Genomic DNA, 24,985 nt, shown 5'->3' with positions numbered 1-24,985 from the left:
AAGGACACAGACTCGGGAACAGCCTCCCCCACACTTACTCATTTGTAAACTGAGAACAAAGTCCTCACCTTCCATATAAAGCTAACTGTTATTACAGACATGGAGCTCAGCACCACGCCTTGATACTAACGTGACTCTCAACTTGTAGTTACCATTTTTATCTCACCGTTCAGTTCCCAATTACATACAGAGCTACTATAGAAATTACCTGAAATTTAAGTAACAATTTCCATATGATCATAAAAATAATAACATGCCACTGTATTAGTAACTTACAAAAGATTTTTCACACACATTAAAGTCTTTATTACAATTCTAAAGAATAAAACCAAGACAGTAGGTACATTTTAATATTTTCTAACATCAGTATTGCATCACTGATTTAGATAAAAATGTATCCATATACCTTGCATCCAAAGTCTGACCCAAAATATGAAGACAGTTGACAATTGATGTTGCATCGTTTCCTAGAGAGAAAAAAGAATGCTGTATAATTGCCAAGAACTTGTCAACATTCTTTCTGTTACTATTTGTGTTTCAAAAATCAGTCTACAGAACAACTCAAAAATGATAGCTCAATTAAAAAGATGTTTGATAATCAAGTTGAAAATCATGCAGTTTTTCTGCTCTAAGTGGTTACGTGAATGTAAGTAGACAAGCGGTGAAGCAGGTCTCACCAAGGAGCCGACACACTCAGGAAGCATTGGAAGCACTGCCCAGGCTGGGACCTTAACTGAATCTGCAAGTGCATCCCCGTCCACTTCGCACACAAGCTCATCGTATTTCTAAATCACGTTGTATGACAACTTTTTAAGTCAGCTCATAGCCTTTATGAAATGAAGTAGGCTAAAAGTCCAATAAATTTAATTCCATTTTAATTACCCCAAGTGCCTCTGCTTTCTTATTGCACTCAATTTCACTCAGATGAGTTTATTTGCCTGAATGTGGTTGGTCTTTGGTGAAAAAGAGGCACCAAGCTATCATATCAAAATGAATCAGAAGCTGAAAAAGTTAAGTCCTACTCTCATGAGATATTTGAAATGGGGCTGACTCATCTCGAAAGGTGAAATTCACTAATTTTGACAGGCAGAAATATGAAGTATACAATTACTACATATATATTACTTTGTGATAAGTATACAGAAAATCTAGTCCAAAGTGATTAGACTGCTCATAATAGTATGACATTATGACTTCTTAATTCTATATTCCATATACAATGTGAGTGTATATATAAATATATATATTCCTGGGCCCTGTGGTTAACAACTCCTATTTAAATGTAAGTTTTTATAACATTTGAGTATATTATATTCTTTATAAAAAAGGTTTCCCAAAAAATGAATAAATTAAATATATATGGAAATTAGTAACTACTTTAGAATGACAAGAAGCCAGTTTAGTAACATGATACAAATAAGAAAAAAAGGCGCCCATTGCTGAGACTGAGTTCTTTAGGAGAAGTCCCATTCATCTGTGCTTCCTGTCTCTGAATTTCTGCTGACGATGAAGACAGACCCAGCGGGACGGCAGAATCTACGTCCTTCCCCATCCATTGGCTGTTGGCAATCTTAGGGCCTGCACTGCAGCAGCTGAAAGTATTATTCATGAAATTATTCTTCTCTCAATATATATACATATATATATGTTAAACACCAGGCACTCTCAAACTTCAAGTCAGAAGTAAAACAGAGCTCTCAAGGTACTTGCATTTCAATGGGGGATGCAGATAACAAACCATAAAAAAATCAGTGTGTAACATAGTATCAGGCCACAGAAAAATATAGAACAGTAAATAGGGATAGAACAACTGGAGAGAGTCACAGGGTGAGGCCATGAGGCGGATGGTCCCCAAGAAGGCAGCAAAGGAACAAAGCATGCACACACCTAGGAGGAGGGCACAGGCCACGGGTACAGAAGAGAAGGAGCCTGGTGCCTGGGTGAAGATGGTGGATCTGGACAGAGGAGGAGCTCTGTGGTGGGAGAAGGGGCAGGCCAGGTGCCAGAGCCTGGAAACCAGAGCAAGAACTCAGGAATTTTCTTTAAGCGCAACAAAAAGACATTCTTAGGTTTTGAACAGACTGAAATCTGACTGATACTTTAAAAAGATGAAATCCCAACGTGCAAAACTTGAAAGATGCCCACTAGGAAGCTGTGGGGGGTTCAAGGATGGATGCGACGACTCTGGGTCAGAGCATCAGTGGTGAAGATGTTAAGAACCTATTTTTATGTTTTTTCTTGTGGATTAAATGGGAGGGGAGAGGGACAGGAGACTAGAGTAACACCAAAACTGGGTGAGTAACCTGGACAGCCAGGAGAGGAGCAGGCTGAGACAGGAGGAGGAGGGGCCGTGTCCCCTGCAGCCCCAGGTGAAGTGTGATGGGCCTGTTATCTCCATGATGATAACAGGGGACTGATACAAAAATCTGCAGGGTGGAGAAGAGATCCAGAGGGAACTATAAATTTGGGTACCATAAGCATACAATTTTTTTTTAAGTGAGAGGAGGATAGACAGACTCCTGCATGTGCCCCAACTGGGGTCCACCCAGCAACCTAGGTCTGGGGCCATGCTCGCAACCAAGCTAATTTTAGTGCCTGAGGTGGAGGCTCTACAGAGCCATCCTCAGTGCCTGGGTCCTATGTGCTTGAATCAATCGAGTTATGGCTGCAGGAGGGGAAGAGAAAGGAAGAGAGAAGGGGAGGGGGTGGGGTGGAGAAGCAGATGGGCGCTTCTCCTGTGTGCCCTGTCTAGGAATCAAACCTGGGACACCAACACTCCAGGTAAACGTTCTGCAATGGTTAAAGCCCTGAATTCTAAGTTCCATGAATCCACAGATTCCAGTATTCTGCATTTTAGATACACTACAATCTTAAATGGAAACATTCCATGTAAAAAATGGTAGAAAAGGACCGTAAGGAATGCAGAAAAAATGTTAAGTTTTCAACACTGTATTGTTGTAGCCAAGTGAAAGCATCTATTTGATTATGTAGACAATGGTTAGTCTTGAAGAGCTAAAGCATTCTAGTGAGGCTTTTACATAAAATAAAAGCAGTAATTAGGTTAACCAGTACCACCCCAATAAATTCAATTTGAAAAGTTAAAATAAAGAAATGAATAAAGTTCTTCTGAAGACTAGCCAGGTCACCATAATCAGAATGTCATTTAGTAAGAACAGAAAGGGTCAGTGAAAATTATACTAGTAAAACAGTAAATTTTGAAGCAATGATTATACACTCATGTATTGACTATATGTAATTGTTTAACTGCACTGAGTAGTGTAAAAAACCAAGTTTGATACTTTTCAACTCATATGTTCTCAAGGTCGAAGCTACTTCCCTAATCTTCAGACATCGCTATCATCATCTCTGAACACTTAGGGATGTGGTATGGATCAATCGCCATTTGTCATTAAAACTGGTTTGGCTTGGTGTGAATGACTGTATCAAAGCCTTAAAGGTATACCATCAAACTCACACTCAACTCTGGATCTAGTAATAATCACAGATGGCAAGCACTGGGTTTTAAAAAGCATTGTACCACCTCTCATAAAATCATGTCACTCTCTAAATAAAAGTAACAAAGTTGAAGCTGTCAGAGTAAAAAAAAACCTTTTGTATTTTAAGCCCAAATTGGTTTGTGGTTTTTAATATAATGTTTCTATTATTTTGGAGTTTTTAATGTTATCCAAAATTTGACATTTTATGTATCGCTTCTGTTTTATAATTTGGTATATTGAGGATTATCAGAAGGTTGAGCCCCTCCTCTCTGGGAACACAGTAACCATTAGCCATTCTAATTTTTATTTTTCTTAAATTCTCTTATGTGCGTCTTATCACAACATTTTGCTATATTTCTATCTTTGAAAAAATTATTAATCTATGAAGAATTCTTATTATTCACATAAAATAAAATTATGCTAGAAGTTATCGACTTTAAAATTATGAGGGAAATGGGAGAAACTGAAGAGTTCCAATGACTTTATCACTTCTGGAATCCGTGATATTGAGATAAATGAAATTACTAATTACTTAACTTAGTGAGATGTTTCAGTTCAACTGAAAACATTTTTCAGATAATTACACATTCTAGTCATTTGATCGCAAGTCAAGAAAGTCTCTCATAGTTATAAGCCCCGAAATGAAAGAAGTATCTGTATTGCTCTAACACTGTCTTCAGAGATTATTTTCATTATGGTGTCTGATTCCGATATTTCTGACCTAACCAGTGTGTCCATAAGAAGTGGGTTATTTTTTATTTAGCACACAGAACAAGTTAAATCCAGGAAATTCTTGTTTGCCATGTGTAGTGTCATAAACTAGGATTTTAAGTTAAAGAAAGACCTTAATTGTCCCCTAGTGGTGAGTAACAGTCATCACACAAGCAGATGATGCCTGATGAATCATTATGTCAGTCCTCAGCACAAGGGACAGTCACTCTCAGGTACGCATGATCCTGAGAATCTCGGTACTTTAAGTGATGTTCCTTTCATCATACGTGTCCTATTAAATAAACACAGTACAATCTGAGTATTTTAGAAATGATACATATATATATTAATTTTCTAATATCTCTTGATAGAAGATTGGAGTCCTCATGTGAATGCATGCATGGGTTTTGGGAGCAGATACAGAAGGATCAACATAAACTTAATCTGTTAATCAAGGACAAATACCCATTGATAGAATTCACTATGCTTGCTACTAAAAACTCTTTCAAACATAACATTAAGATTTATGCACCTGTTTAAATTAGGCATACTCACCTAGAAGGTAAAAACCAAGTATTTAACTAGAATTAGTGCTTCATTTAAACACATAATACCTACCTTGTTGAATGTTCTGCAGCTAACACTACAGCTGAATTAATGATGTGACATACTGACTTCTAGGGTTATTGGAGATCAAAGCAGAAGAAATATTGGAGTCTTATGCTCATTGTGTTACAAAACACTTGCTTTTTTCCAGGCATGTAGAGAAGTGTCTGTTATCAAATTTGGAAAATCTCCAGCCACTCTAGGGGTTCCCTGGATAATACCCGGTCTTGCTAACATGTTAAAAATTCATCAGAACGCAGAAAAGTCGAAAAGGTCCCCAAGTGATAACTATTTTGTATGTCAGCCTTCTTAAACAGTTCTTCAAACTGAAAAGATCGCTGTTAGTTGAGTTTAATGATCTTGTTGTTTGAAGAGTCACTAATTATGTGTCACTTATGGGTCAAGGTAAGGGCCCTGGAACTGCTTAAGTAATTTAAAAAAAAACATGATTCTTATAAATTATCAGAGAAGTGGATACTACATTTTTCAATAATCGCAAGCAAAATGTGTAAGTTTGAGTTGCTCATGAACATAAGAAATTTTAAATTGAAAGCATGTATTGCTTGTTGTAAACATCTGCTCGCTTATCAGCTGTAGGCTTCTTGGAGGCAGGACCTGGTTGGGTCATTTGTTGAGTGATCAGATGTTTATAAAATGCCTGCTATGTGTCAGACTTCCTGCTAGGCACTGAGGACACAGCGATAAGCCCCCAAAGTGCTGAACGATTTGTGCCAGAAGGAGATGTTCATCTAATCACATCACCAGAGAGGTGAAGGACAGGTATAGGAGCTAGGAGAATGTTACAACAGTAGCAATAGCATCAGGGAGGTGGGGAAGGGGACCTGAGAGGACTATGTGGGTTGAACTCTGAAGGATGAGCAGTTGACTCCACGGTGGGGAAGAGAAATTTGGCAAGGTGAATGTTATTGTACAGGGAGGCCATGCCAGTCAGCAATGACCGCGTGTGCAGGGACCAGGGCAGAAAGGGAATAGGAATCAACACGGTCAAGGAGCAGAGAGAGGCCCCTTAGGAGGCCCACAGGGGACAGACTAGTGTGTTTCAGCCTCCAGTCCACCAGAAATTTCGTTGCGGTCCATGAAATAGTTCACCACCCTGATGTTGTGACAACATCAGCCTGACGAACTTTGGGACAGACTATATGAAGCACTCATGTAGCTAGATGAAGAACACTGATCTTTGGTCTACAGAAATGGAAGGCCAGTGCATAGATGGCAGTGTGACAGGAGACTATGCAAGGCAGGACTGGGGTGCAGCAGTTCAGAAGGCTCAGCGAGGATTCAGAGAGGATGAGTGCCCTCTAGGGGACAGAAGGGGAAAAGCAAGTGATCAGCAGGCAGGAATTCTGGCAGGTAAGGAAGTCACTTCTTTCCTCACAGCCTGCAACAACACTGGCACAGAGCAGACCTACAATGAAGCTTTACTGAGTGAACGCAGAAAATGACTGTCAGCAAGGCTTTAGAGCAGTGGTTCTCCATCTTTTTGAAGTCGAAGCACATTTAAAATTCTACAAATAATTGTAGGTGTACTATATACAAATTTCTGAAAAATGTTATAATAATTAAGTCAAATATTAAAGAAAAAATATATAAAGTCCAAGCATGCTTTTATGGAAATTAAATGAAATAAACACAACAAAATTAAATTTATCCTAACATTAAAAAATATTTTTATGTTACATTTTTTGAGTTCTGCTTTTTAGAATTTGTAAAAAATAGGGGTTAAAAAATTTAAAAAATGACAAAAAAGTTATCTTTTTATATATATATATAAATACATTCTTACTAGGATTTAGTAAATTCGGCAGGTCCCAGAGAGAATGTGTTGTTTTTTCATTCTTGTGTTTATGAGAAACATGAGCCTGATGTGTCCTAGTGATTTCTTCAATGTTTGGGCATCTATTTGAAAGGCAAACTCTCATTTCCTCATCAATACATTGAAGAATTCCTCTCTTTTTACTCTTAATTGTGTTGAGTGCAGAAAACCCCCACCATACATATCATCTTAACTTTATACCAAACAAAGGATAGAAGAAACTTGCCTTCAGTCTTTCAGGGGAACATGGGGGGTAGTGTAAACAATCCAGCACCACAGCTTAACAGCCTTTTGCAACCTAATCAGGCAAGTGAGGTGGGGGGTTGGGCAGATTGTCAGCTTACAGTCAGTTCCCCACACCTCTGTCCCCCAAACATCTAAACTCCAAAAACCCTGTTGGTTTTTTGGTCCCCAACAGGCACATATTTCTCTGGAATACCATAGGGCGCACCAGTGCGCCCTGGCGCACACTTTGAGAATCACTGCTTTAGAGTAACACAAAAGCCTGTGCCACCAGCACTGCTGTTTGCAGCCTGATTCTGCTCCCCCTGAAAATGACTGCAAGGCTTATAGGGGCTGGAATACGAGAGCCTTGGTATTCTCTAACTGCCTTGAAATTAGTGATCAGAATTTTCACTCGGCAAAGTTGTGGGACATGGTGGCATTAAAAATACCAGTTACTTACCCAATAATGGGACCTAGAAAATGGCAAAGGGGATCTTTATTGTGGGGTTCTGTCCACGTCCTAACTGATGTTCCATAATACAAGAGTGCACGAACTCATCACCACTAGCAAGCTTTCCAGAATTCAAGAAGCAAGTCCGTACACAAAATGCTCTTTTCTTCATTATTTTTCCCACAAAGTATTTTAATGAATAACAAGAACTACTGTTCTTGGGGCACATATAGCTTGTTCCCCTTTTGAAAAACTTACTTTTTTCTAATATAAATCGAATAGTTTAAATACCTCAAAAGGAGTATCTGAGGCATAAAACACTATTAATCTCTTTAATTCTCAGAGAATATGCTTCGAAATATAGGAGATATTTATATCTATACAAATGTGTTAAGTCCAAGTTTTGGGATTCACCACATTATAGATTAGAAAAAAATTCTTTCAACTGCAGATGAGGTTTGGAGATACAACTACAATTTGGCATCCAACTTGATTAATATTCTGTCACTCATCCACTACCTCACCACCAGGACAAGACTGCTGTCCTTGGTTTATTGTAAAGTTCCCTTTGTCTCAGCTGAATTTTCCTAACACATTTCAGGTGAACGTGCCTCTTTCTACGGTCTGCCTTTGCTCACAGACACTAAACCCAAGGGCTTCTTTAACCTCCCTTTTCAATTCTAAGAATACCTTAAATGTGATAATTATAAGATCACAGCTTATACAGTACTTTCATATTTATTAACCATCATTAGATTGATACATACAATAGAGCTCTAAGATTAGAACACTAGTTATTTTAACCTAGCTAAAAAATAAAAAAATAAAAAGTTCAGCGATGTTAAGTCCCTTGTCCAAATCATGCAATCGCTTTTATTACACATATAGGATTTGCATATAGGTTTGCTGATTCAAAACCCACACTAGTCTCTCCAGGACACCATATTAGTCTCTGAAGCTGGGCCATAACTGTATCATCTAAAGATCATGTGTCTTAAAGGTTCATCTGTATCAGAGTAGGTCTAATTAATAAAGACCTCTTAAAGTTTGTGTTATTTTACAGGAAATGCCAAAGCAAATTTGAAACAATAACAAACACTAGAATAATATAAAAAATTCACAAAAATATGGTGAAGAAAAGATGCATAGTACCTCTCCAATAAGTTCGTGCTTAGTACATTTTTAAAATAATTTTAAAATGCTAAGAGATTCCAAATGCAATGCCTAAAAGGAATATCAAAATCCCACAGAGATGGAATGAATGGTATAGTCCAGTTCTGTCTCCTGGTAAGTGTGACGAGTTTTATATTCAAAAGGAAAAAGGAAAGTTACAGAACAGTCAGAACTGATCCATGGTAATGGATGTGTTTGTATAGTTCCCTTTTTGAGGGATATGAAATGATAATGGTACAAGGGAGGCTTATGGGATGCCAGAGACATTCTATCTCCCAGCGTGAGCTAACGGGTATAGACACACGTAACATTTCACCAAATGATAGCATCAGGCTGTCCTTAAGATCGGTGCACTTTGCTGTGTGTATGGAATACCTCAAAACTTATTGAAAGGAAATTATACAGAGACTTATCATAGGAAAGCAAGAGTTCCCAATAGGTGAGAAGTTAGAAAGAGCACAAGAGTGCTATGCTCATTAATAAGAACGCAGAAAGTGCAGTTGAGCAATGGGTCCCATCAAGCCATATGTCCGGTCACGCACCCCAACAGGCAGGTATGGGAATCCACAGCTACATGAGAAGATTAAAGAACACATGAACACTCTGTCTGAACCTTGTCACAGAAATGTTTTTATGTTAAAGAGAAGTCAAACAAAAGTCAGTCAACTGGAAATTATTCAAAAGGTAACTTTCAGCATAAATTTTGGATAACTGAAACACTAATGCAAAACTTCAGGCAATTTACATGAAATATAACTTTCAATTACTAAATTGAAGAGTAATAAATATTGAATATAATAATATCAGAAACCAAATATAACATCAAGTAATTATATTCATAAACTATCATTTCTCAAAAGAATATAATGGGTAGAATTACAAGTTATTTGTGTGTGTGTGAATTCACATATACGTAAACACATATTCACACCTATTCCACAGTTTAGTCACTGTGCTTTTTCCAAAAATGACTTTATCCTTAGTTTTCCCTGTAAATGCAATTGAACTTACATCTTTTTCAGCACACTAAATATACAACTGCTCACAAAAATTAGGGGATATTTCAAAATGAATATGAAGCAATAAAAAAAGCATTTAATTTTTTTTTTATTAAACAACATCAGAAAAGCAAACAATAAGTCAAAGAAATTGTTTGCTTATGCAGATGAGATGCCAAGCCAGCTTTTATCTCATTGGTGAAAATGCGCTATACAAAATGCTGAAAGTACTGGTGTATCTGCATGTTCCCTGATCCCCTAACTTTTGTAAGCAGTGTATTTATTGCTGAAATTACCCTAACACTGTCTCACAACCTACAGAGCATGGGGCTACAATTTGCTTTGTCAGTTTATAAAAGTAGATGCAAGACAGGCCCCACACAGTGCCAACCACTGTGGAGCCCCACCGCCCACTGCAGGGACACCCCCCCCCCATGGGGAGGGCATGGTCACACTCTCAGCTAGTGGCTAGTGGCAGCAGGTGCTCATGGCATGGCCTTCAGCTACATGAATTCAGAAACCAACCAAAACTGATAGTAAGGTGAGCGACTCTCAAAGTCATTTTTGCTCAGTGACTAAGTGACGTCCGTGGCCTCACTGCCCCTACTTTGGAGCTGTAGTGCCTGAAATGCAGTCGACATGCAAATGTGTAGTCAAGAGCATTAAAGTATTAAGTGCAGTTCAACTAGATTTACAACAGCTCATGACCTAGCCTATCAGAAATAACCAAACATAAATCCAGGGTCCCAGTTTTGCCTTAGCTTCTGACATAAAATCAGGCAGAAGCTGCCATTTCCATTCAATCACCTTTGATTTTCAAATGCACTTAGAACAAATTATAAAAGGGTTTTGGTCTTCAATGTCATCGCAGGTACTGCTACTTATAAACAACCTGGAGGACCTTGTCTGGCCTGGGACAAGCACATGCAGCCATGCACACGTGTGCACATGCAACACAGCACACGACACAGCAAACGGCAAAGGAAACTGAGGGAGGCCATGCTGGTGTTTCCAAGGGTTTCCTTACCAAACAGTGAAATCCTATGCCTGACAAGAACTCCAAGTTTGCAGAATAGGCTAAAGACAAAAAAAAAAAAGAGAGAGAGAGAGAGAGAAGGGGGGGGAACGGGAATGTGGATAAGACAGGGAGAAATTAAAGTAAAAGAAAACAAAGGAGAAAAAAGAAAAATAAACAGCTGATATATGAGCCGGAAAAAGCAACATGTCACCCCGAAAGTATCAATTCTCTGAGCAGAATGTGGAGTAAATATATTAAAGAAAGAGTCTTTGAGAGCATATCTTTAACAAATATGGTTAAAAAACACATATTATAAGAATAAAAAAAAACTGAAAGCAAAGCTAATTAATATAAAAACAATCTATAAGAACATGAAAGAATATAACTACTAAAAACCACAAGGAAAGATTTAATTCCATCTGCTCCAATGTATTGAAATTCTGGAATTTGTTGTTGTTGTGGACATTATTTAACAACAGAAGTATGGTGCTTTGGGCATGAAATGTTACATTAAGTTTTAGTGTGTTTCACCATTTGACATTTTTCTTCTTCGCAACTTTGACCACACCCCTTACATACACCAAAGCATCCAGGGAATTTGAACACCATGAAGGAGAGACAGAATTTCATCAACTGATTATTACTCAGAAGAAAACATTACAGAGCTGCAACCATGAAGGGCTCTTAATGCTCATGCATGAGTTGAGCATATACATTACTCATCTCCTGTAGAGCAGTCCCTGGGCCTCTGTGTCCTCCCAGGGTGTGCACTGACCCTCAGTCAGATCCAGAGCCTGAGCAATGCCTGCCCTTGTCCTGTCTTGTCACCAGGATGCAGTTGTTCAGGAGCACCCCCACTCACTTCCAGCCCTCACGACTCAGCGCAGGACACATTTAACTCAAGAAGCCTTCTCTAACACGCAGAGCTCCTCCGCCACTTGCACACCAAGCTCTCACCATGAACGTGGATTTGAATGGCACCCGTACTCAGCCTGACTTTCCCAAGTAACAACTGTATCCTGACTGCCCCACCCTCTCTGGCTAAGCTCTCCCCTTACCAGCGACATGCACGCATCCACCTCACCAGCATGAGGACACAGACCAAGCCACAGAATAAAGTGAGGCAACAGTTCATGACAGGAGGGCAGAAAGGAGACAGAGAGGATCACATTTGGGATACTGACCTGTCCTACAGTCAGTTTTCACCATCACATGTCACACTTCAATAACAATGTGGAATAATTTATTGATGAAAATTAATTATACAGGGCACTATGTAGCTCTTCTAAGAAAATATTCATCTACAAATCTCAAAGTGAAGTTGAGGCCTTGGGAAATCTCTTCAGTGCTAAGTTTTTAAAATAATGATCTACTCAAGCAGACATAAGATTATATTGACATCAGCCCTCTGAGCTGCAGGAGATGAACAAAAAAGACAGTAAAACATGATCACCTTTCCCCAGGTGCCTGCATCCCCTGAGTGTGTGCATGTTGACTCAACAGGGTCTGTCTCAGTTTAAGGAGAGCGACTTCATCTTACTTTGTACACAGTTTGGACCCCTGTCTTCCCATATATCTTGAGCAGGAGTCCCCAAACATTTTACACAGGGGGCCAGTTCACTGTCCCTCAGACCATTGGAGAGGGCCAGACTATAAAAAAACTATGAACAAATCCCTATGCACACTGCACATATCTTATTTTAAAGTAAAAAAATAAAACAGTAACAAATACAATATTTAAAATAAAGAACAAGTAAATTTAAATCAACAAACTGACCAGTATTTCAATGGGAACTATGGGCATGCTTTTGGCTAATGAGATGGTCAATGTGCTCCTCTCACTGACCACCAATGAAAGAGGTGTTCCTTCCGGAAGTGCGGCGGGGGGGGGGGGGGGGCGGATAAATGGCCTCAGGGGGCCGCATGTGGCCCGTGGGCCGTAGTTTTGGGACCCCTGATCTTGAGTGATATATTTACCTCTCACTAGTGGGTCCTCTCTGGCATCCAGGTGAAACCTTTGAGATGATGTTGAATTTATAGTGCAAAAATTGTATTTTACCTAATTAACCCAGACCCAGGAGAGTCTGCTGTGAGATTGGACTGAACTGCTCTGTATCCCATTCTGTTGGGTTGCTTAATGTCTGAGAACTGTCAGAGAAAACCAGAGAGATCTGATTTCTAGAAACCTGGGTCCTCCTGTGCTGTCCACTTTCAAGATGTGAGTTCTGGACAGACTATACAGTTTGATGGTTATGAGCCCTGGCCTGCAGTTTCTATATAAATATTTCCATAACACTGTGGTCCCTTTTTATCTATTTCCTCAAGACTTCACTCGGGAATCTACAGTACAAGGCTCTTCCTCAACACTGATGCTGGCTTGGCCCCCACCTGCTGCCCTGTAAACTGTTCTCCATTGGGCGCTGCCTGATGTCCTCAGGACCCCACTCAGCAAACCTTTTATGTCTCTGTCTGGAGAGCTCTCAATGGTGGCATCACCAACTACTCAAAGAAAGAAACTCTGGCTTCTGTTTCACAGCAAGATTTCCCCCCTTCCTCCCCTAATTGCTCTCTGTGTTCTTTAAAGACTCAATTCTCAAACCCTCCCTGGTAACAATCCCCCGAGTTTGAGGTGTCTGGCATTTCTGCCTCTCCTTTCATCACTCTCTGAGCTCCGAGCATCCCATGGGTGAAGACAATCCCTGAATAAGCCCTCTCTCTCCACCAACACTGACCACCTATCTCCAGCTCTCCGTTGGCTGTCTCCAGCTGCAAGCCCTGTTCATCCTCAACAAACACCTAACCAAACTTAACCTCTTCTTGAAACCAGATCTTCCAAAATTTCTTGGTGTGCTAGTGACACGAGTGATCGGCCACCCAGCTCTGAAGCTTCAGCCTCCCTCGTGACCTGCTGGGTCTGCTGGTAGTCTCTTTATGTATCTCCCGCTCCAGCCCCTCCCTTCACTGACTGTTGCTCTCTGCACCTGGGACTTCACACTTGTCCCCAACTCCACTGCTGCACTTATTACACTGTGAGTGCCACGTGTGTACATCACCCAGCTGTACTTCTGAGTTCGCTAAAGTTTGGGACTATGTTGCTGCACACCCCAGAGCTAGGACAGCACGTCATCCGTGGAAGACATTCAGGAGTATCACAGGATGTGCCCGAGGGTGGCTCCCACCCCGCACTAGAGGTAGCACTCTGTCACCATGGCAGCCTCTGCACCCCAGATGGCCCTGCACACCTCTTACCAATCCCATTGTTTCCTGCTGAGCAGTCTCAGCATTCTCCATGCACAATGTTACAGTGGCTTCTTAGTGCTAATTAGTTAAGTAAAAAAAATTAATTTAAAAACTTAAAAGAAGGAAGAAAGGAGATACCTTTATCTGGCAGTTAGTATTGAGGACAATCAATATTCCATCATGAAGCTACCTAACCTGTATTTCCCCCAAATTACCAGGACTATGACGGTGTCCTCATTCTCTGCATGCGGGGTGCGATCAGGAGTGAAAATGCGCTACTCTGGTCCATGACCAGCTCAGAGTACGACTGCAAATTACATGGAGGCCACAACACACACGCAGGAGGGAGAGCGGAATGGGGGCAGTTTGCTTTGTGTTTTTCCGCCATCCTCTGACTGTGTTTGCTATTGGTTTATGTAACTGAGTGGTGCCCTCTGGGAACACACTTTCTGTTACAAAGGCTGACTGGGCCCAGGCAGGACAGGCCGAGGACACTTCGTGGCCGCCCTGATGAATGAGGCCAATGGGAACTCGGTGCTCTGAGCGCACTCAGCCGCTGGGCCCAGCAGCGGGAGGCAGGCCCTGGGAAGAGAGTGGGAGGCCCCTGGGGCTGAATTCCCTATTATTTTAACTATAACCAGTTTTTATCAACTTCACAGGAAAGTTATTATTTGATGAAGTTTAGGGACATTTTAATGCTATTGCAATCCAATATCACATGACTAGCTACTTACTAGTTGGAAAATAGACAATATCTCTAAGTAAAGAGATGAACTTAAATTACATTCAGCTCCCCATTCCCACAGCTGCACCAGACAGAAACCTTATCTTCCCCTCTCTGGTGTTTAGTCCCATCTCACTCCATCCCGTGGGGTGACACTGCACTGCCACTCAGAATAGCGCTAATGTCAAGTCCAAGGAGAGTCTGCATCTGCGCCACACAGCTCACTCACTTTGCAGAAGAGCTTCTCAGATATCATCTAACAGCTCAACAGGGTTCCTGCACGTGGAGCAATGCGAGGAAGGCTGCATGGTCCCCGACTCTTGTGCAGACCTGTTCCCGGAGAACTCTGAGGATCAAACTTGAAAGCCCCAGAAGAATCACTAATGAATTTCTGATGAACACTCAGATTTGAATGAAAATGAGAAAGTTTGCTAACAGGCCAGCCCGAGGAGAGCGAGGCTATCTTTTCACTTTATTTTCTTCCCAAGAGTGTACATTTTCAGGTCTTAAATATTTAAAATTATAATATCTGTCAGTGGAATTATATGCCTGCCTAAAAAATAAGGCTGGCAAAAAATACGAGATTTGAAGGAATTTTAAAAAAATGAGTATTAAAAGCACCATCTGTCAGACACCTTAGCACAGCAGCTCTCCAGCCTCCACCTGTGAACTCCATGTCACGCACACATTCCCCCACCCAGTGTTAGACTCCACAGCAAATGTAAGACGTCTAACTGTCTATACCCCATGGATTCCCTTGCAGGGTCTGACTCCAAGAGGGATCAGCAGCACTAGGCACACAGCCCCTCTAGGCCCCCAGTGCACACACTCAGACACCAGGCTTTGCTCTCGCGGCTATTTACCTTGTCACCATTTCCTTCTCCTTGTTGGAGGCGTGTCCCCCAGAGCAGAGGGGTCTGCTCGCTGCAGACAGGAAGTATAAACGATGGTTTTTGAAGTACTGATCGATTAAAGGCAGGACGACCTAAAAGGAAGGAAAAGAAGACAGGTGTGCACCGTGGGCATCTGGGTGGGGGCAGCGCCGAGGCTCAGGGGCTGGCTGAGTGCTGTCCACAGGCACAGGTGCTGGTGCCCACAGCCTCACCAGCACCATGCCAGGGAGTGGCCTCTACCCTGCTGTTTCCAGTCCCTGTGTGTATGGGTGGGGGTGTGATTATGGGGAACACACTAAACTTTCAGCCGTTTGGAGTTACAGTATTTTATAAAAATTAAATATTTTTTATAATTTTTTTCATTGATTTGAAAGAGAGGGAGGAAGGTGGGTGGGAACAAGACACACAGAGAGAAGCATCAACTCTATGCTCCCCTTAGTTACTCCATTATTAGTTGTGCATTCATTGATTGCTTCTCATACATGCCCTGACTGGGGATTGAACCTGCAACCTTGGTGTGCAAGGATGATGCTCTATACACTGAGCTATCTGGCCAGGGCCAAAATGAAATATTCTTAATAATTTAATACAGTACAGTTCTGTTCCTAATCAATGACTACCAATTATTGAGTCTCTACTACATGTGAGGATCACAGCTGACATCCCATCATTTAATTCATCCTGTAACTACCCTGTAGGGTAGGTATCACCACCTCTTCTCTGCAGGGAGTGAACTGAGATGTAGAAAAGGTGTCACTTAAAGTCACAGTCACTTTACCAGTTCCACAGTGTTCTTACTTGGCCCCTCCAAAAGTCCGTTCCAGGGCTTTGCATGTGCCATTCCCTCCGAAGTGCTCTTCACACATATGCAGGACCCATACCCCTGCAGACCCCTGCTCAAGGGGTCTTCATCAGAAAGGCCTGGCTCACTCCTCAGTTAGACAAAACCTCTATAATCTCTGCTCTTGTGCCACCATTTGCAATTTTACATTTTGGGTGATTTGGGATTAGTCACTCTCCCAGGAATCTATAAGGTACAAGAGAACAAAAAACACATCTGGTCCCTGTGACTCCTGCCTTGCTCTGTTTCACTAATCAGAATTGCTAGTGCAGAGGGCTTTATTGGGCACAGAGCAAGCACTAGAAAAATATTTGTTGACTAAACAAATGAAAAAAGTTAAGAATAATTGACAATACCAGTATTTAGACTGAAGTGTATCTAGCTACATTTTTTCCCCTATAATGTGGTATAGCACATTTATACATTATAAGAATATGTAAGTTTTGGTGATTTTCCTAGAAAGTCATGACATTGTCTGACCTTAGAGATTGGCATATAATAAGTACTCAATAAATATGTGAATGAATGAATCATAGATTTAGTAGAAATTAAGCCATATTAGGCATCTATCTACAAACAAAGTCACTAGGTGATGAATGCATAGCAATGCAATACAAGAATGTATTTTTAAACATATGATTAAGAGGCCTTGAATTCAGCATTCCTGACAACTGGCTTGCCAAGGGCCTGTATCATAGTTGAAGAGAGGACTAGCAATGTGCAGCTCAGGACAAACTTCAGATACTTATACAGACTCTGAGTATGACACTGAGTTGAAGAAGACTAAAGAAATCTCAGTTACAGTAAAGGCCACAATTCTAAAAACATGTAACAGAAACCAAATAGAAAGTCAATCAAAAGAATATGACATTTTGCAAATGATCTCTAACAGCCACCACATGCATGTACGTTAAAAGGAAATAGAAATCCAGAAATCATTAGGTCTACAGGTTAAATGCCACATAGGGCACACAGTACTGCACATGGCAAAGCGTCCAGGGCATGCTGTATCCGGCAGGGACTCCCAGGACAGTCTGACATCTGATAGACCAGGCAGAGTATAAACACTGAATCAGCAAACCAATGTGGAAACTTTGCAACCCACTCTGCAACCTTCCCTATTGGCTGAGAGAAAGTTGTAAATGCTCCAGGCAGACAGCACATTCTTGACAAATTGTGTTAAATGGAATGAGTAATAATAATGGGATGAACAGTTGATCATCTCTGAGCCTCAGCTTCTCGATCTGTAAAGCCACCAGGAACAAGGTCCCACAATAAAGATCCTATTGTATAGGTCCTTATCATGTACCCGTGTATTAGTTAGTGTTTTTCCTCTTTATGAAAGAAATGCTCATCTACATATTTTAAATCATAACATTCAAATGTATATTAAGAAATAGATATTTTTTCTTCTACATTATGTGATAAAGCCAGAGAAAGGCAACTCTGAATCAAACCTCATATAGAACCAAGTCATTTGAGAACTAAGGCAGGGAGGGCAGAGTGAGCTGCTGGAGCCAATCAACCACGTGGTTTGTGTAGCTGTTGGTGCCACAGGACATGAACTTGCAGAAGTCATGTTTAAAGACAAGCGCATTCTGAAATGAGGCTGAGAGATAAAGGTACATTTCGTAAGCAAACAAAGAGAAGCAAAAACAAGACAGACTGTATACTGTACTTTAGCAAAGAACTTGATTTCTTGCTCATAAGGGAAATGCTGTCCTTTGCTTCTGCTGCCACCATCTGCAGACAGGAAAGAGTTTTCAGGAACATGTTGCACTTCAAATATCACCAGATAATCACCCCAAACGCAAAGTATACAACACATTGCTGAATGCGCTATCCCACCGAACTCAACATAAAAAGCCAACCAAACACATAAACACTATCTTTGGCAGTGTAATAAATAAAAAGGAATTTAAGCAAATAGCCAAATTCAAATTAGAAAGCTACTGAGCAGAGCCCAGATATGTGGTCATGAGCACAGCACACTGGGGCGGCTCTGAGAGTGTATTGGCATGTAGGGGAAAACCGGAATAGAATACAGGGAAAATTCCCCTCTCAGCAGTCAAGTCTCACAGCTGCGCTGAGAACAGGGAGTGGGAGCTGAGCAATTTCCAGAAGCGAAGCATAAACACCCACTTTTCCCCAGGGTTCAGAACAGATTGACCTAACGAGTCACTTAGCTGAGAAGGTGGCCTTTCCCCCTCCTGCGTGCATGCGGATGAGCTCTTATGCACAGGGAAGAGGTGCTGATTAATATAATAACCACAGTGCTGTGCAGGACATGTTGGAGAGCTCAGAACAATTCAGAATTAGGTACCAGCTTTTAGTAAAAGTTTTAAGTGGAGCTCCCATACTTTTAAGAATCAAACTGACTTGCTTGTAAGAGTTCTTTTGCAAATAGAAATCAAAGCAAGTTGAGATATATAGTATTAAATCTTAGACATACATTCAGAATAATTTTCAGGGAATTTAGATATTTTGTAATATCATAACGATGTTTTTCCCATGAATAAGTAAAAGAAAACAATGGCTTTTTAAGACTCATAACTTCATTTTTGTTATCACTTTTGCACTAAGTCTGTCTCAAGCATGTCACACAAAAGGGACTTTCTCATACAAACATGTCTGACAGAATTTTGTGCTTAGTAAATATTTTGTGCTTGTTAATATTTCAAGGAACTGAACAGGAAATATCTCTCCTTCATTATGTATTTTAGCAAAAATGCGTATGTGCAAAACGTAGAAAAGATCTGGAGAAAATATGACGTACAAGACAATACAGAAATTATGAAAAGGTATATGCACATTCCTACTGTCATCGTCAGCGTACGTCTAAGCATGAACTCACTACAGATGTGTGGCAAAGGCAGCACAGGCAGAGAAAAGGAGGAGGCCCCACAGAAGTCTCTGTGCTGTAGCAATGGACAATGGAAGCCAGAATAAGCGATGGTGCAGGTGCTCCCAAACCCACGGGCTCCTGACAGAGCTCTCAGGCATCCTTTCCTAGGCGCGGCCTCTGGGAAAGGTCTGTGGAGTGTCAGCGATTGGAAGCGTGTATGTGGGCTCTGTTCACCTGGTCCCATTTTCTCCGTGGAGGGAAAGAAGTGTGCTGAGTGGGTGAGTCGGCTCTGGAATGGAACACCACCACTCTGCACACTCAACGCTGTCCTGGATGGCTTATTCAGAAACTTGAACACAATGAGAATAAAACCTTCAACTTCTGTCCCTGCTATCTCTTCAGAGGAAAAAAACCAACCATTGTCCAAGGATTGCTCTTCTTGCCTCTACTCCTCTCACTTGCTAAAAAGAAAGATGGCTTTCAGGGTGGCCACTCATGTGCGATACATTTAAATGTGGAAGAGATTTTTGCATATTCAACTGCGTGCACAGTGGCTTCCAACACTCACCAGAACTACATTTTTTTTCTTGGGTCAGATTTCATTATTTCAGTCTAATTTGGCTACTAGTCAGAATGATTCGTACATCATATGTTCTAAAAATATCATTGTTTGAGTGACAAAGAGATGACACAGTAAAAACTGGTTTGCATAATTAGGTTTTGTGAAAAAGATAGTTAATAAGAGCAAAAATATATAGCTTTTGGACTGTCGATAAAGAGGGAGGTTGAAAGACAAAGAGGTTCTTGAAGAGAGTAATTACAAAAAAAGAAGGGATTAAGAAGTATAAATTGTCAGTTATTAAAAATAGTCACAGGGATGTAAAGTACAGTGTAGGAAACATAGTCAATAATATTGTAATAACTACAAATGGTGTCAGATGGGTATCAGATTTTTTAGAGGATCACTCCGTAAGTTATACAAATGCTTAACCACTATGTTGTACACCTGAAATTAATATAATATTGTATGCCAACTGTAATTAAACTTTTTAAAATAGTTTAAAAAAAGAGAATAATGATCAACTGGGAAATCTTTCATCACACTTTTGATACAGGAAGCCAGGAACAAGAAAACACCCGAGCTCGAGTTTCTGTGAACTTCACCCAATGCTATGCCCAAAACTGACTCCTAAGAGAACATCAGCAACACGCCCTTCATGAGGAGGCAGGCTGAAGATGTGTTTGTTGCTGTGGGCTCGGAGGAAACAATTTGAATACAGAAAGCATGAGGATTACGAAACAGAAACAGAAACAAAACTTTCTTAGCTGAAAAGAACATTTAAAAGTCGCTACCAGTGGCTAAGAGGCGGGCATGGCAGAAATGTGTGAGTGATAATCAATTTACACTTAATCCCACCACGCTGATGACAACCACAGGGTAATGAAGTGAGAGGTGGCTGTGTGGATGAAATGCTCTGAATCTAAGATTTAAAATAAGGATTTCTGTTTGTGCTCAGGTGGCCCGAGGCTGAATAGGCAGGAGTCCTGCATTTTCCTCCGAGAAGATAATAAAGTGCAGAAACTCATGCATGAACACGTGTCCCTACAGAGGCTAAACTCAAAGCCTGTACAGTGTCTAGAAACTTTAGGAATCCACCAGATTTTTAGTCTTTTTTAAGGGAAGAGCAATTAATTTCCTAAGGAAAGATCTAACTATGCTTTAGATTTTGATGTCCATCCAGTGCACCTTTCAAAGTGAGAAATCAGGACCAATAAACTTTATATGGAGAACAGAATTTTATGTTAGATTTTTTTAAGTTCTGAAAATGCACCATCTTTACAAGCTGTTTGCCTGCTGAGGAGCAGACTCTGGTCAGTACCAGGATGGGTGGAAAGTGTGTATGTTCTCAGGGAACGGTCCACAGAGGAGTGAGTCCGCAGTGGGACGGTGGTGCTTACCGAACTCCAAGATATACTGATGGGCTTCGTCCACGTAGCGGATGAGCTGCTGGAGGAAACTGTAGGCAAATCGCTTCTCAATAGAAGGCGTGTCCAGTTCCAGGTCCTTGAACCCTCTAGAAGAGCAAAAGGAAATGTGGCAACCAATACCTACGAAGCCTATTAGAAAGTATGTGCGAGTATTTATCAAAACTTTACATACATGACACATAAACATTTAGAAGACTGTCTGATATTCTGTAGCGAAAGTAAAAAATGAGATTTGACTTACACGAAATGCTTTGGCCCTGGCCGGCTGGCTCAGCGGTGGAGCGTCAGCCCGGCATGTGGAAGTCCCAGGTTCGATTCCTAGTCAGGGCACACAGGAGAAGCAGCCATCTGCTTCTCCACCCCTCCCCCTCTCCTTCCTCTCTGTCTCTCTCTTCCCTTCCCGCAGCCGGGGCTCCATTTGGAGCAAAGTTGGCTCAGGTGCTGAGGATGGCTCCATGGCCACGGCTCCGGCCGTGACAGAGCAATGCCCCAGATGGGCAGAGCATTGCCCCCTTGGGGCATTCCGGGTAGATCCCAGTCAGGCACATGTGGGAGTCTGTATGACTGCCTCCCCACTTCTGGCTTTGGAAAGGTACAAAAAAAATGAAAATAAAAAAGGAAGTGCTTTAAATATTTTGAAATAAAACTGTAGCTAATAACTATGCAATAAAATGCTGCCTTCAGAAAAAGTGTCATTTTTGCCTAGATTTTGCAGAGATGACGTATGAGGGATTAACATGAGCAGCACTTTAACATGCTTTAAGGCAGGGGTCTCAAACTCAAATCAGCATGTGGGCCGCAGAGCAAGATCACAGCCGTTTGGCGGGCCGCACTAGGTCTACAAAAGGCAACTGTTATGCAACACTTTTCAGTGTCATAAAATGACCAGAAACTGTAGTTCGTGGATTAGTCTGCAGGCCACACAAAATTGTTTGGCGGGCCGCATGCGGCCCGCGAGTTTGAGACCTCTCCTTTAAGGAGTGGAGGCCAACAACGACGGGTGTTGATGTTCCTAACATGTTGATTGGAACACACTAAATACTTGCTCTAAGGTTTAAACTGAACACTGAATTGACTTTCGGCCGTAATGGATTTGATGGGGATGTTTAAATATTCAGTCTCAAACAAGAATGCGTAACAGGAGCAGGGCACTTATACCTGGACACGACATATCCGTTGATCTGCAAGAACTTGAGGATGTCCTGTGCTTTCTCCCTGTCCTTGGCTTTCTCCTTGGCTGTCAGAGTGTCGTAAGGAACCAGTAGAGGATGGTTCCCACCTCCTAAGAGAAAGTCCGGACAAGAACACAGACTAGCAATGGGGACCTTCTGAAAGGAGACACGGTTGTCTGTCACAGGATCACATGACCGAATCTCTGGTGTCCTTTCATTGCAGAGGTTAAAGGACTCTTCCCTCACCAGGGTTGTTCCTGCTCCGGGAAAGACCGCCCATGCTTCTGGAAGGCAGTGAAACCACAAACACAAGGGCGCTCGGGCTATCAGGTGGCCAGAGCACCTGCAATCACACAGGAAGGGAGGAGCAGCGGCGTCCCTCCGTTCAAAGGAACTCTGGGTCTGAAGGCTGCAGACAGACTTGGAGACGACGCCCTGCTGGACCTAGTAAGGGCACAGGCATGCTTCAAGAGACATCAAGGGACAGGCTGCATGTTCTACCCGCAGGGGAGAGAGTCCTCTACATGGAATTTTTATTATGCGTCCCGCATCAGACAGCATGTTATAGTTACATGATTCTACCCAAAATCCATACTTAGGTTGCTAAGTTAAAAGTTGATCTCATTATAAGTCTAGTAAGAGTAACATACATTCTCAACTGATTAAAAATTTAGGCAAATGTGTAGGATTCTAGTTTACCTGTTCTGATGAGAAATACTAAAACACATTCTTTTAGACTTGTAAATTCTAGGAATTACTTACATTTTTAAAAAAACTAATAATGAGAAAATAATTTTAAAATTATAAATTTTGTAAGAATTAAAGATGATCAAAAAATGCCTTGGTGATTCCAGATACGAAGATCTGGTGAAAGGAATATCATTAAATCAGCATCAAAATAAATATTCTCCCAAAACACGTATGGGAATATAACATGGGAAACATGAACTGTTCAGGGAGTTCCAGAGAAAAAAAATTGAAAATAAACATTCTGTTTGAATTATGGTGGCAACATAGAGCCTATTAACTCAATGTCCAATGTGAGTTAGTCATGAGCTACTAAACCCATCAAAAATGTTGAATTTTCTTAAGAAACAAGCAAACAGAAGGCAAAGGAGAAAATGCTATGTTTTCCTAGAGTTTGCTTGGACTGAGTGATGGCAGAAATACAGTAGGACTTTATAACCACTAGGTGACACCACACAATAATCAATGCAAAGGGACAATGAGCATCGGTGTAGGATGTATTAATTTGAAAAATATTTATGTAAATAAGTTAAGAAAATATTTGAGAAATGACAAAGAGAATTGGGTCATTTTAACAGTTAAAATGCAGCAGACAGAGTAAGCAAAAGCAAATGACGTAACTGGACTGGACACGGCAGAGCGGCTGGGGCAGGAATAGAAGGGAACCAGAGAGGATTCATTATCTAAGCTGAAAGCAAAAGCAGGAGGACTTAGGAATTAACAGCCCTCAGCGCCAGGACCAGAAGTGCAGGGATCTACACCTATAATGGACAAGAGAGGGCCACAGAGATTCTGAGACATGCGGGAATATACACCAGGAGTCAGGAGATTACAGAATTTCTCCCCTGAGGCTGTCACAAGCATATCTGAACCATTCTAAAAATTACGGGTACAATAAGCTCTTGTGCTAAAGCATCTATTTTACCTGCACTGTATGCTCATGTAGTCAAACTCTGTTTTCAATGAGGACGTTTTAGAAAATATTACCTTTGGATTCCAGTTCCATTTTCTTTTTCTTTGCCCATATATTATGGTAGTTTTCAGCCATCATTTCTGCCATAGCCTTAAATAAACAAAACATTTAGCAACTGAGTTACACTTTAATAAGGAAAAAAAGGTAATTTTGTTTTACAATATGTTATTTAAATCAATACGTCATAGTGTGTTAGTGCTAAGGCACCTTCACAGTATGACCAGACACAGCGTCTTACTTAGAATCTGAATTCCAGAGAACTTGAGTGATCGTGAAATTATGCGGGAAATAGCAGAGATGATTTCATGGGAGCAGCCGTTATTTATAATGTTTAAAGACACATGTTTTATTAATTCAATAATGAAACTTCAAAATAGTTATGGACTTCAACCAAAAAATATATATCTACAAGTTCTTACTTTAATTTCCAAAGCTTTAAAAGATAACCTAAACCTTATTAAACACTGACAGCAGAGAACATCAGATGAATAGTTTAGATTAGCTATTTCTACCTTTTTCATCTCATGGCACACACTAAAATTCTGTGATCCATCAAAAAATATATATTTTTGCCAATGTGACAAAATAGGTATAATTATAATTCATTCACACCGGATCGCCATTGTGTTAGTTGCTGTCATTTTTTTTTTTTTAATTTGACAATCTAAGGGAAAAGAGGTCAGTGCCCCTGACTAAATAGTCAGGTATTGCATGTCTTAAACATTCTCGTAGCACACCTGTTGAGAATCGCTGCTCTAGACTAGATCATCGTCTGCCCCAATTGAGGTGAGACCTTGGACAAACCACATTAACCTTTCTGTGGACCTTTAGATTTTGACAAGATAACTGCTAAGATTCTTTTCACTTTTGATTTTCAAGTTTACAATGTCATTTCAATACATCCATATGGGAACAATTTAACAATGCATAGGTTTTTTTAAAATTTATATACTTATTTCTCTTGGAATAATACTAACAACGCCAATATGATTGTTTGACCATTGTATTGGCCTGTTAACTTATGTTCCATGGCAACAAATTTTATCTC

General features: G+C 40.7%; 1 protein-coding gene across 2 annotated transcripts in view; it reads right to left on the bottom strand.

The window, feature by feature from the left end:
• Positions 1-24,985, bottom strand: part of LOC136404475 (ryanodine receptor 2-like) — a 650,806-nt gene that overhangs the window by 131,805 nt on the left and 494,016 nt on the right. For both annotated transcript variants that reach the window (XM_066383777.1, XM_066383773.1), the window contains 7 exons: positions 23,952-24,027; positions 22,204-22,327; positions 21,016-21,131; positions 17,890-17,954; positions 15,341-15,462; positions 10,523-10,572; positions 407-467 (listed from right to left, as the gene is read on the bottom strand). In XM_066383777.1, the coding sequence (XP_066239874.1) occupies positions 407-467; positions 10,523-10,572; positions 15,341-15,462; positions 17,890-17,954; positions 21,016-21,131; positions 22,204-22,327; positions 23,952-24,027 (614 nt within the window). The remainder of the gene's footprint in view (positions 1-406; positions 468-10,522; positions 10,573-15,340; positions 15,463-17,889; positions 17,955-21,015; positions 21,132-22,203; positions 22,328-23,951; positions 24,028-24,985) is intronic.

Source organism: Saccopteryx leptura, chromosome 1 (genome assembly GCF_036850995.1).
Source record: "Saccopteryx leptura isolate mSacLep1 chromosome 1, mSacLep1_pri_phased_curated, whole genome shotgun sequence".
Taxonomy (NCBI): domain Eukaryota; kingdom Metazoa; phylum Chordata; class Mammalia; order Chiroptera; family Emballonuridae; genus Saccopteryx; species Saccopteryx leptura.
This window is presented reverse-complemented; position numbering and strand designations above follow the sequence as displayed.